The sequence below is a fragment of the Thunnus albacares genome, chromosome 13 (assembly GCF_914725855.1).
Source record: "Thunnus albacares chromosome 13, fThuAlb1.1, whole genome shotgun sequence".
NCBI classification, from domain to species: domain Eukaryota; kingdom Metazoa; phylum Chordata; class Actinopteri; order Scombriformes; family Scombridae; genus Thunnus; species Thunnus albacares.
The window spans coordinates 1,209,912-1,221,605 of record NC_058118.1 but is presented as its reverse complement, the minus strand read 5'-3'; the positions used below and the strand labels follow the sequence as shown (position 1 = coordinate 1,221,605).

The 11,694-nt window shown below is 38.6% G+C and overlaps 1 protein-coding gene across 1 annotated transcript; it reads left to right on the top strand.

The window, feature by feature from the left end:
- The first annotated feature begins 1,823 nt into the window (after nucleotides 1–1,823).
- si:ch1073-303d10.1 (protein LBH-like) lies at nucleotides 1,824–6,987 on the top strand. The gene is made up of 4 exons (XM_044371015.1): nucleotides 1,824–2,003; nucleotides 3,861–3,939; nucleotides 5,072–5,334; nucleotides 5,616–6,987. The coding sequence occupies exons 1-4, from the start codon at nucleotides 1,978–1,980 to the stop codon at nucleotides 5,731–5,733; spliced, it is 486 nt and encodes a 161-aa protein (XP_044226950.1). The 5' UTR covers nucleotides 1,824–1,977; the 3' UTR covers nucleotides 5,734–6,987.
- The last annotated feature ends 4,707 nt before the right edge of the window (nucleotides 6,988–11,694 follow it).

The window sequence follows — 11,694 nt, the reverse complement described above, 5'->3', positions numbered from 1 at the left end:
AGAACCATAGAACTAGATTTACAGCACATAACTATCCAAAGACATGATGACTGCACTGCCTGTCTTGACACAGACACGACTTCATAACATTCACATGTTCACAGCTTCACTTCAAAATCATAAAGTTTAATTATCATCACTATTCATCACTAATTTTTTAAAAATTGCTTCTGTATCAGACACCCCCAAACAACTGAGCTTTTTTCAATCTGCCAATACGAATCTCATTAGAGATTCTGCATTTAGGCAGGGGTTAACCAACAACCCCATCTGTATAACAGACAACACACCTGAGACCAGGAATGGTTTGACCTGCTGAGGGAGATTCTCCCAGGACAAATTCTATAGGTTCTGTGTCTCCTTCAACTGAAGCAGATTGGAAATGAACACTGAACATCGCTGGAGGTGAACAATGCTCATGTAGACTACTGCCGTAGAGTGGACACTCCTTATAAGCACTTAAAGTCTTGGCTGTCTTGCCTCCGGCTGTGTCTAAAATCACTCCCTCATTCACTCAATCTCTACTTCCTATATAAAAGATACTCAATAGTTTCCTCAATAGTGAGCAGTAAATTGAGATTTCTGACACTTATTAATCAGATAATCTATAACGCGTAGCACATTGCATTATATAAATACCGATACAATAGACAACTTTTTTTGTCCTGTTGTGGAATTTTTGAGGGCTCTATATAATGCTACACACTCAGCATTTGGACACTCAAATAAATATAGTGCACTATATTGTAGAGAGTGATTTTGGAGCCTTAATTTTTTGTTATTCTTCTGCAGGGAGGATGCATGGAAATCCCTTTAGTGGATGACAGACAAGGCCACCAAGGATTCATTTTGTCATTTTTTATACAATTTGTACATTCCTCTGCATGATTTTTATCTACATCGATCCAGCATTTCTTTACAATTGTTACAATAGTATGGCTAATATTCCACACTGAACCCAGAATTTGAACAATGTGAACATGACGTTTTTAAGGAAACTGAAGGACACATTAAGCGAAGTAATGAGCTGTAGAGAACATCCAGTGATGGTTCAAACAACACACATGTTACATGCATGATTAATACACTCTTCCTGCCTGTTGCCATGTCATCCATACAGCAGTGAATAGCCACTTGTAGTACAGACAACAGCACTGCCCCAATTGTGCTAGCACCTCCCACTGGTTAGACTAGAAAATGACTCCTTGAGCTGCAGTAACAACAGGGAAACACCCCAATTATTAGAGAGACTAAACAATTTAATTGAAGTGTCACTATAAGTATACAGTATATAAAAACAACACTCATGCGCTTGATTGAATTCCCAGTTAGGGCTGAAGAGTCTGCCTTCAGAAAATGAATCTAAACTCTGATACCAGAATATCACAGAAAGATGTGTTTACTCTAAAGTCTTGTTGATTGGAAATGTAATACCCACAGTCCTCTTTGATTCTCTATTATGCAGCCTTATCAGGGAGCATAATCTAACATAGCATCAGCAGTTCTAGTGAATGATAGATAGTTATTTGGCATTAGTCAAGATGTAAAATAATCTCCAAAATCTGGTGAATGTGTGCAGCCAGGACACCTGCTCACCTGCTAATCTGTATGTATGAGGCCCCATGTTGATGCACACTCACATGTTACATTGAGGCTTTGTTTGTAATTGAAGGTGACACTAAGCCTGTCAGGCTGGAAAGCGGGTTTGCACGTCAGTCTGAATGTGCAGTGTTATGTGCGTCACTGAACGGGACACTGTGGGAGAATCGGGGGGGGAGGGGGTGGAGAATAGGAGGAGGAGGGGAGGGAGTGGTGGAGGGAAGGAAGCTGAACCTGTGGAGGAAGAAGGAAAGAAGAGTGACTGCCCGACTTTCACAAGGAATAGTCCAGTGTGTTAACCATTTTTCTGAAAGAAGACGTTCTTCCACCTTCTTTTTTCATCCTCAGGGTCTTTAGATCCTTTACATCCCAGTAAAGATGAGCTGTATTCCTGCCTCACACAGGTAAGAAACATGACTAAATATTCTCCTAACATTTCTGAGATTTCTATTACAGTCTTAATACAGTGTAACTACCTTCTCAAATGTTGATGACTGTTAGAAATTAAGTGTGTCATACCATATTGTCAGAGCACAATGGTAAAAATGAGGCCACAGTCGATTTAACAAGATAACTAATGCAAGAGGTTTCTTATACCTGAAACTAAATTTATCGAAACCTTGAAGTAGAAATGGGATTACACACCAACAGCCTGGGATAAACATGTCAGTCATTGCCCCAAGTTCAACAGCTCACTATAGGTCCACTCAGTATTTGAACTGTGTGATTATTTGGTGTTAAAGTACCCACTGACTCTCTTTATGCCAATATAAATGAAATAAACACAGTATTGGTGAGTGGAGAATGGCCATCATAGACATAGAGGTTACCAATGTGTCCCATCCCTGTAGAATATATTCAAATGTTCCATGCTAACATCCGCATACAGTATAAACACATACTGCACAATCATTCATATGCATAAATGTCAAATTGAAAGTTATAAAAGTGTAGGCCTAACAGGTAAAATGGTCAACTGGAAATTCACTTAAACTCTTATTCATTAAAACTACGGAAACCCAATATTCTTTTCCTTCTTCATAGTTAATACCCTATCTCACCTTTGTTTTCCACCTTCTCTCACCCTCCCCCATGCTTGGAGTTGAGGAGTCATTTGTTGTTCAAGCCTGTTATATCATTAAGTGCTTACCTGCAGATTACACAGCAGGAACAAGTCTTTCCCTGCCCAATCCCTTCTGATCCCTACACTTGTTGTCAATACTGCCCACTTTTTTGTATTGGAACATGTCTTATTGAACGATATGATAACACACTCGTCCGTCCATTGATGGAGCTAAGATGTAAATCCGAGAAGTAAACCTATTTGATCTTAGGGTCAGGGTTAGACCTTCACATCTGTACAGTTCCAAAGGTTTTTGAAAGTGTGAGCATAATACTTGGCTGGCTGGGTTCATGGTCAGGTAGAAGCTGTAGATTTAGACTTTGATAGGACTGCAAAGACTGTGAGATGCAGGGTGATTAATGATACAGAACATGCAGATTTTGTTGTCTTCCTCTGTAATCCAATTCTGAATGGTAGATATAACTCAAGTCACACCACAGAGCTCCATTTGGTCAAACAATGCCCCAGTGACCCAAAAACAAAATGCTGTTTCATTCAGAGAGCAGGAAAAAAAAACTGGTTAGAAGCAAACCCAATTTTTAGGCTCAGATAAACCGTTCATATTATTATTAAGCCTCACATTATCACTGAAGTACACATTCTATGTATTCTATTTTTACATTATTTTTTTTATTATTATTAACAAGTGGGTTTTGTTTTTTATTTTGTTTTCTGTCCTACGTACATTTACATGTGTTTATGGTCATTTTATGTCTTTTTTGATGTGAAGCACTTGGTCCATGTAATTTCTTTTGTTGTAAAGCACTTTAAGCTGCATTTTTTATATGAAAGGTGCTATACAAATAAAGTTATTATTATTATTATTATTATTATTATTATTATTATTATTATTATTATTATTATTATTATTATTATTATTCTCTTACAACTTCAGTTCATTTCTGAAACCTTAAATTTAATTTAATGTAGTCTTCAGGCAAAGAATGTATCTTCTGATTCTGTGTTGCTGAAATTTAGTGACCCAATCACTTGTGATGAGGTTGGATAACATACATTACAGTGCTGCTTACATGTCACATGTCACAGCAGTACATGTCACAAACAATATAAACCAAAATTAACCCAAAATGTGTGTGTATGTGTGTGTGTGTGTGTGTGCGTGTGTGTGTGTATGCAGTATGACCACCATTCTCAGTCAAGTAGAATCTCAGATGGAGGAGAGTCCAGTTCAGAGAAGAGGAAGCAGAGCTTACCAGGTACAACTGATGTATTTACTTAGGTGTATTTTACTTGATTCCAGTGCAGTGACCTGCCTCATCATCTGTCTTCAAATCAAGTTTAGGTTATGTTTTAATGATAACATCAGTCCAGTGGCGGAATTTTTGTTTTGCTAATTTGTAAAAAAAAAAAAAAAAAAAAAAAAAAAAAACTTTGACAGCTTGAGTGGCTTGTTAAGAATATTTGTTGCAGTGAACATTATTCTACAGGCTTACATACATATCTTTATATCTTACTTGTAGTTTTCCGTTTTAATCATTATATTTGAAAACAAAGGTCAAGCAAACTACCAGAAATGTGGGAAGCTTACAGTAACATGAGATCAAAGCCTATATTTATCAAACTGATAAAAGTGAAAATTTGGACTTAGGTAAAAGATAAAAGTAAAACTCCTTTTCTTTTTCTCCTACTCACAAACTCAAGAATAAAAGCTAATCATCAAATATTTTTTTATTCAAAAGTGCTCTTAAATTTAAGAGAGCTCCGAAGGTCTCTTAAGTTGGTTAAGACTAAACCCTAGATGACAGCTGTACAGAAACAGAAGTGAGCGCACACATTGTGACACATGTTTTGGAGAATAAAGCTGACATGGATTTAGTTTGTAATCACCTTTCATACATCTCCACTGTCTGCAGTTGACACTATAGCACCAAATGTCCCTTATTACACATTTGATCTACTGTATCTCATCTACCAGCAGAAATAAGCAGCAGAAAATGTTGTTTTTTGCAAAAAAATATATTGAGTAAAATGTAAGGATTTCTTAAAATAACTGACAAGATGTTGGGTAAATCCTTGTTTCTGATTAGCTATTCCTGCTCTGAGCATACAAGTGATTAATCATGTGATCACATGACAGTTGCTCTTAAATATTCCTCTTACACTTCGCTGTGAGTAGCAGCAGTAAACCACATGTAGAATATATCTTATAACTCATATTCACACTAACTTGGCTCTTTGGAGCATTCTGAAGAGGAATTCTTAGAAATGTGGTGAATATGGGCCCAGGTGAGCATTTAGTATCATGTTCCCTTCAGACCTACTGATAGCTCTGTTCAGTTTGTACAGAGTTATAAATTAAAATCGTTATGAATCTCCTCCCTGGTCCAGATCTTCCCTGAAGCAAACATGAATGAAGAGTCAGACTCCAGCTCCTATCCTGAAGACTTCCTGTACAGGAGGGAGCGTCTGCCCTCTATTGTTGTGGAGCCCACAGAGCACAATGAACGAGAGAGCGGGGAGCTGCGCTGGCCTCCACGATACTTGAGCAACAATGTGGAGGTAGAGGAAGAGGAAGAGGAGGACAGCAGTGCTGATCACACAGAGGGCTCCGTGGATGGAGAACAGCAGGAGGACATGAGGATGGAAGAAGGGTAAAAACCACAGAGTTGTTATCTTTCCCCACACTTCAACCACTGTCTGTCAGGGTTGGAATGATGAGTTTTTTGAGGACTGATATTGATCACTCCTGATTAATGCTAACATTGGGACCAGTTACCTCTTCATGTCACTGTCTTTCTATCAGGGAAATTTAAGGCATCAAGGCAGTAAAACCTAGATATTTGCATTGAATTATAAATGGAATTAGAATTTAAAGGGGTTTGCAGATTTCGATGGACCACCTGACTTTATCTTTGCTTTTTCACTGTTGTAGTTCTGTTGCCAGAAAGCCTTCTATTGGACCATCCCAGAGTCAACCGTCCTTCTCCCGGCTGACCCCCCCTACCTCCCCCACCCCCCCTGAGGCTGCCCCGCCCTGCCTGAGGAGCTGAACCAGTACAATCAGTATGGACTGACACCACTGCAGTTCAACTGAACTGTGTGTAACCTTTAACGTGTAACCTCTTCATGTCTGACTATCCCAATAATATCCTTTTGGGAGGGTTGAGATGCTCTAGTTTGAAATGTGGTTAAGTGCTGCACTACCTACTACTGTATCTGACACTGTGCATGGAAGGTAACCAGAGACTGTAACAACAACCTCCAAGACTTATCAGGGTGATTTTTTTTTCCTTTGTAGGGCAAATCTCATCCCACAATAATAAATACATACATATATATATATATATATATATATATATACACACACACACACATATATACATATATATGTGTGTGTATAGGTTATATATACACTGGATAATATTAGAGATAAGAATAATGCTGAACCATCCATGTTTGAACTAAGCTCTGAGCAGTGTGGTTTATGAATTGTTGATACACCACAATCTGTGGTGGCATTAAATATTATACAATTTTTGATTCAGTTTTTGTGGGAGCAAAATCCTCTGTAATGGAATTTAGACCATGCTGGGACACTGCAGCTGTGAATTCAAATCCTCATCAATGAAAAGATTGAGCGCAACAGTAATAATAACCTTATTCCTGCTATATGTGCACACTCCCTTCAAAATGTCTCTTATATTCAGGACATTCACATTATTATTAACCAGTGCAATACTGATCAACTTGTTTCATGTAAGCAATTACACAATTATTATTTGATATCCTTTTTTTTTTTTTTTTACCTAAATGCTTATTTCTGCTGGATATATCAACTTGATATACATAGGCCCACTCCTATTTAAAAAAAAGTGAAAGGGTAATAATGGCTGTATAACTGCAAACATCGGTCTTGATTATTTTCATAACCAAAGCTGACTGGTGTGCTGCTTTTGTCTGCATCTTGAAGGAGAAAAGTTCTTAAATAATTACAAAACATTTTCGTTTTTCACCAATGCATTCATTTCACCTGTACCATGTTCTCATCATGATGAGATAGCATGTGCTGCTACAGTCCCAGGTGGACAAAGCTGAATGAGATTTGAATCATGAAGCCCTTTGCTGCTGACATGAGAAATGTCATGAGATACTGTAAGAGAAGAAACCAGTGTAGAAGTTTTGTATAATGTGTCTGTGTCATTCTAATCGAGTATGATAATAGATCTACTCGTATATGCACCTTTCCTTTATGCACTGCCAGTCTGGGTGGCTACAGTACAACAATAAAATTGTGTTTATTTCTACACGGCTCTCATGTAAATGTTCATCAAATGAAACCTATGCTGATGGTAGAGGTCTGACTTGGTCTGGAAATGAAGTCCTGTACCAGTGAGCTCAAACCATTGCAGAACCTGCACACAACAAAATTATTCATATGCATATTCATCAGACCATGCATATTCACATATTTCACATAGTTTGACTCTGTTTGACTGCCATCAGACTGTCAGTTTTTAACAGATGGGTATATTTAGTATTTTCTCTTTCTCTGCAAATTCAGTTTTAAATGAATTTTGAAGAAGGTAATCCAAAAAGACACCTGCTGTTACAGTAGCAGACAGACAACTAAATCCTGAGGGACTAAACAGCAAGTGCACATGGTTTCACTAGATGCCAATAAAAACTCTCACAGACACACATACTTACAGTATGCATCCAGACATCAAAAATAAATACAGCACCATTTTCACCATGGGAAATCAAAGCATAAAGTCAAGTCCAGCTAATTTTTTTTTAAACTGTTGGGATACTGGTGTCGAATTTAATTGTTTCTTATTTAAAGATTTACTTAAAGACCTCCAGATAAGGAACACTGCAACAACACACCAGAAATAAAAAACTTCTTTCTTCCTGTTATGACTCACTTGTGTTGTTTTCAGTGATTGATGACTTTAAACGTTAAACAGGACTGTACCAACTAATTCCACCAGCACTGACTAGAGGAGCCATAAACCCCCAAAATAGGAAACCCTATCAAGTTACATCAATGTGACTACACCGCCTGACCTCTAGAAGGCAGCAGAGCAACACATACCACTGGTATGAATGCTGAATACAGTATAACAACAGGGATCTGTAGACTTCCCACCACACATTAACCACAGATCACCTTTTCCACACTTACCTACTAAATGTATAAGGAAAATATTTTATTCAATTCAATTTGGTGATATAAGCCAGATATAAGCCAACTCAAATCTTAACCAATTAGATCTGTGATTTATTATTGAACTATTAATGAAATATCGAGTGTTTCTCACCATCATATGCCCAACCCCCAGACCATAGAGGGACTCTCTCATGGTCAGTTGTGGTGCAGCACAGTTGCTGAAATGCCAGGATGATGCCAAAATGTGGCAGGTGGCAGGATAAAGGAAAGTCTGGCTTGCCTTTCCCTGATACTGATTCATCTCAACCATGTTAACTAAGTGACGAAATTATCATCATCAGTTGTAAAAATCCAAGATGATATTTAAAGAATTGCAGAACAGAGCACTAATAGATTTTAATTAATTAATATAATTGTTATTCATTATTATATGAATTAATATAATTAATTAATTAACTAATATAATTAATAATATCTTCTAACACTGCATATACCACCAAGTACAATTTTAGTTTTCATATTGTTTTTGTGTGTAAAATTGCTGCAGAGAACACATGACAACACACAACTGTCACTGGAGACACCACAGTGGCTGCCACACACACTCTGCCTTCTCCAGTCAACTCACTGGTACATCTTCACCACCTGCACTCATATATGGACTGTGTAAATTAGAGAAACACCTGTATGCTGGATTTTGGAGTAAACATAAATGAATACAATGTTTATTGTATTTTAGATATTGAGTGTGTGGTCTGATAAGTCATATGTGTCTATATACAGTAGATGCTTAACAAACACCATGCACTGAACTTCAGTGACCTGTGCCTCCACTAGTGCATACCCTGAAAGTGTGCAGTAATGCGCTTTTTGACATCTACCTCCATGTCTTACCACTTTGTTTAATTTTGGGAATTGTTTCGTTTGTGTCACTGACTGCATTAACAGCTGCTGCAGCCATCAGCCTCTCAAACATTCTAATTAGTTCATGAATATCTTTGAATCATCATACTGACCACTTTCATTGGTTCTTCCTGATTAACTCTGAACCAGCTGCTGAGCAGCTCAAAACTGGTAATAACTCATTCATTACTAATTACTTAAAATTAGTTACTCTCTTTGTGCCCCCCAAGTAAAGTGGCACATCATAATGAGTAGTTACTAAGTAGTCCCTCATTCCTTGAAGCCTTTACTTACCCATAATGTAAAGCAACGCATCAAAACTAACAAGTAGCCACTGGGTTATTACTGGGGATTCACAATTAGTTTAATAACAGACTGGAGACAGCAGGATTCTCATAAAAATATTTTAATCATCATATTTAGGGTACATAGCCTACGTTAATATCCACATCCACATGTAGGCCTATACCATTGGTTACACTTGGTGCTTATGTATCCAAAAGTAGTTACATCAACAATAAAAAATAAATGTCTGTATTAATATTCAGAAAATCATGCAATGCCAATAAAAATAAATAAACTATTAAATAGTACATATCTACTGTATGTTTGAAATAGTTTAATGGATAGAAAGAAAATGTTTTTGTTGCTAAGCTAGGCTAATAGCCAGTAAATTCAACATTACTTTCACCTTAGCCAATCAAAATCCCACCTCCCGACCGTCACGCTAGTGCCAGTCTTAGCTGAATCCTTGATGAGGGAAAGCGTTGTTATTGAAGTGGTAAGAAACCTAGTTAAACAATGGGGGAACTCATTTTAAGATCTATCTCACACAGGCTCTGCCCTCCACTGGAATCCATGGGTACTACTGTCCTCCAATGATACATGCGTATTCGCCCACTGAACTTTGCATGAACGTAGCCAGCCAATCAAGACGAGTCTACTTGAATACATGTGTAGCCCACTGTATATAAGACAGCATCCTCCTTTTCTCTTCAGCGAACAGTGAGTTTGCCCACTGATCAGCTTTCTCCATGGATGGAGTCGCTGCTTATAATGCTCACTTGTCGTCTCCCGGCTTCATAGCCGACAAACACCATCATAAATTCTGTTTTGAGTGCCTTGCCCAAGACCTCACAGAGAGAGGTGTTCAGCAGTCACCATCCTGCGCGGACTGCTGACAGTTGCCTGACTTTAGATGCTGGCAGTGGTGGGATCACTTTGAGTGTTTCGATGTATTTCCACTGCGAGGACAGCGAATTGGAGCTTGTGAAGGATGACACAGAGCTCCCCGCTCAGCCTTTCTCCTGGTCATCCCCACTGATATGACAGCTTCGTTGCAGATGATGAAGATACATCATCAGTGTCCCATGAAGCCCAGCTGCTGGTGTCTGTCTGCTGTCTGACTTCCCACGAGTGATGACCATCACGGCTGGCCATGTTGGGCGAACACTGCCCCCCAGCTTCCACCCATGCTGATGAGCCGTCTCCGTGAGGGTTCTACTCACCTCCCTGCTGGATGCAACAGCCAACAGTTTGGGTGTGTGGGGTGTTTCGCTGGTGTCTTCACAGCAAAATGCCCCCCCTCCTGAGAACAAGGATCGCGGGTGCCAAGCACGGATAGGGCTCTATGACAGCAAGCCGACAGCGCAGATATGATATGGGAGAGAGAGTCCCGACAGTGAGGGCTGTGTTCTCCAGCCCCCCTGCAATCTTCCCACCATGCTGTTCATGATCTTTGTGAATGTTTGCCTGTTACAATGTTTTAATTAAAATAAAATACACTTCTAACAGAACAAGTTCTCATACCCTCCCTAATTATTGATGCCACTATGGTGAAGTCGGCTCAATCCACTCCACACAGTGTATCATGTCTGTCCAGCGTTGCACAAACACACACACACAGATGTTGACTTTTATTCACTTTTAAGCCACATTTTTATGATAAACTTTTTAGATCTTGGTCATTTTTATGTATATCGTTTAACCAGATGAAGAATTTTAGTAATTGTCTGGATCTTATCAGAGAAACAGTGTTTTTACCGGTTTTAATCCCCATGTATGTTTGTTTTGGAGAGGAGGAGACTTCTGTGGATAATTTGGCTCCCAGTAAAAATCTCCTGAACGTCTGGATCTTAAGTTGTCAGAGAAACAAGTTGAGCAAATATTAGCAGCAGGTCAGCTCACAGCCTATCTGGACATCCTGTGTATGCTGAACATAGACAAAGAAACACTTTTTTAACATGAAACTGCTTTATTCAGTGTTTTTATGGGTTTTAATCCCCATGTAGGAGGAGTCCTCTGCAGATAAATCAGCTCCCGGTAAAAACCCCCTGAATGATGAACACTGAAGGAATCCTAACTGGGAGAGACTGACTGGTGGTTGTTTAACAATGAAGACAACAACTCCCATGATCCCACGGTACTTCACAACGTCATCACATTCCATCTTTTGTTATTGTTTTGATTGACAGACTTCTAGCAGCAGAAATTACATATTGTGCATTTAAAAAAATGCACCACAAGTAGTGCTTCAGAAAACATTTTCACTGCATGGTGAGAGGAAAGACCTGAAATGACAATTGCGTTTAAGAAATTTAGATTTAAAAGAAATGTAAAGCAAAAAATGGTCAGAGATTGTGTTCCGGGTTTGCGTTTAGGGTTCAAACACAGTCAGCATGTTTTATACTTTGCTTGACGTTTCATTCTTTACTTTTCCCTGCAGAACTGTAGACCTACGTGCTGATATCTTCATAGTCAGCAGAAATTACAAACACTCCCTACACACAGAAAGGCTATGTGGTACTGAAATGAGAAATGTTAAGAAATAAAGATTTTTTTTCCTCACAGACAGATAACACTATCTGCCAGCTGGCTATGTGAAGCAATAATACTGTAGATAGTGCAGCTGACTTGTGCCCATTTTTCATAAATGGTG

Bases quoted from the DNA above. Each gene is read 5' to 3' on its own strand.
- si:ch1073-303d10.1 (XM_044371015.1), top strand. From the start codon at position 1,978: ATGAGCTGTATTCCTGCCTCACACAG. The intron at 2,004-3,860 runs GTAAGAAACATG...GTGTGTATGCAG, and splicing joins TGTATTCCTGCCTCACACAG to TATGACCACCATTCTCAGTC. The intron at 5,335-5,615 runs GTAAAAACCACA...TCACTGTTGTAG, and splicing joins GACATGAGGATGGAAGAAGG to TTCTGTTGCCAGAAAGCCTT.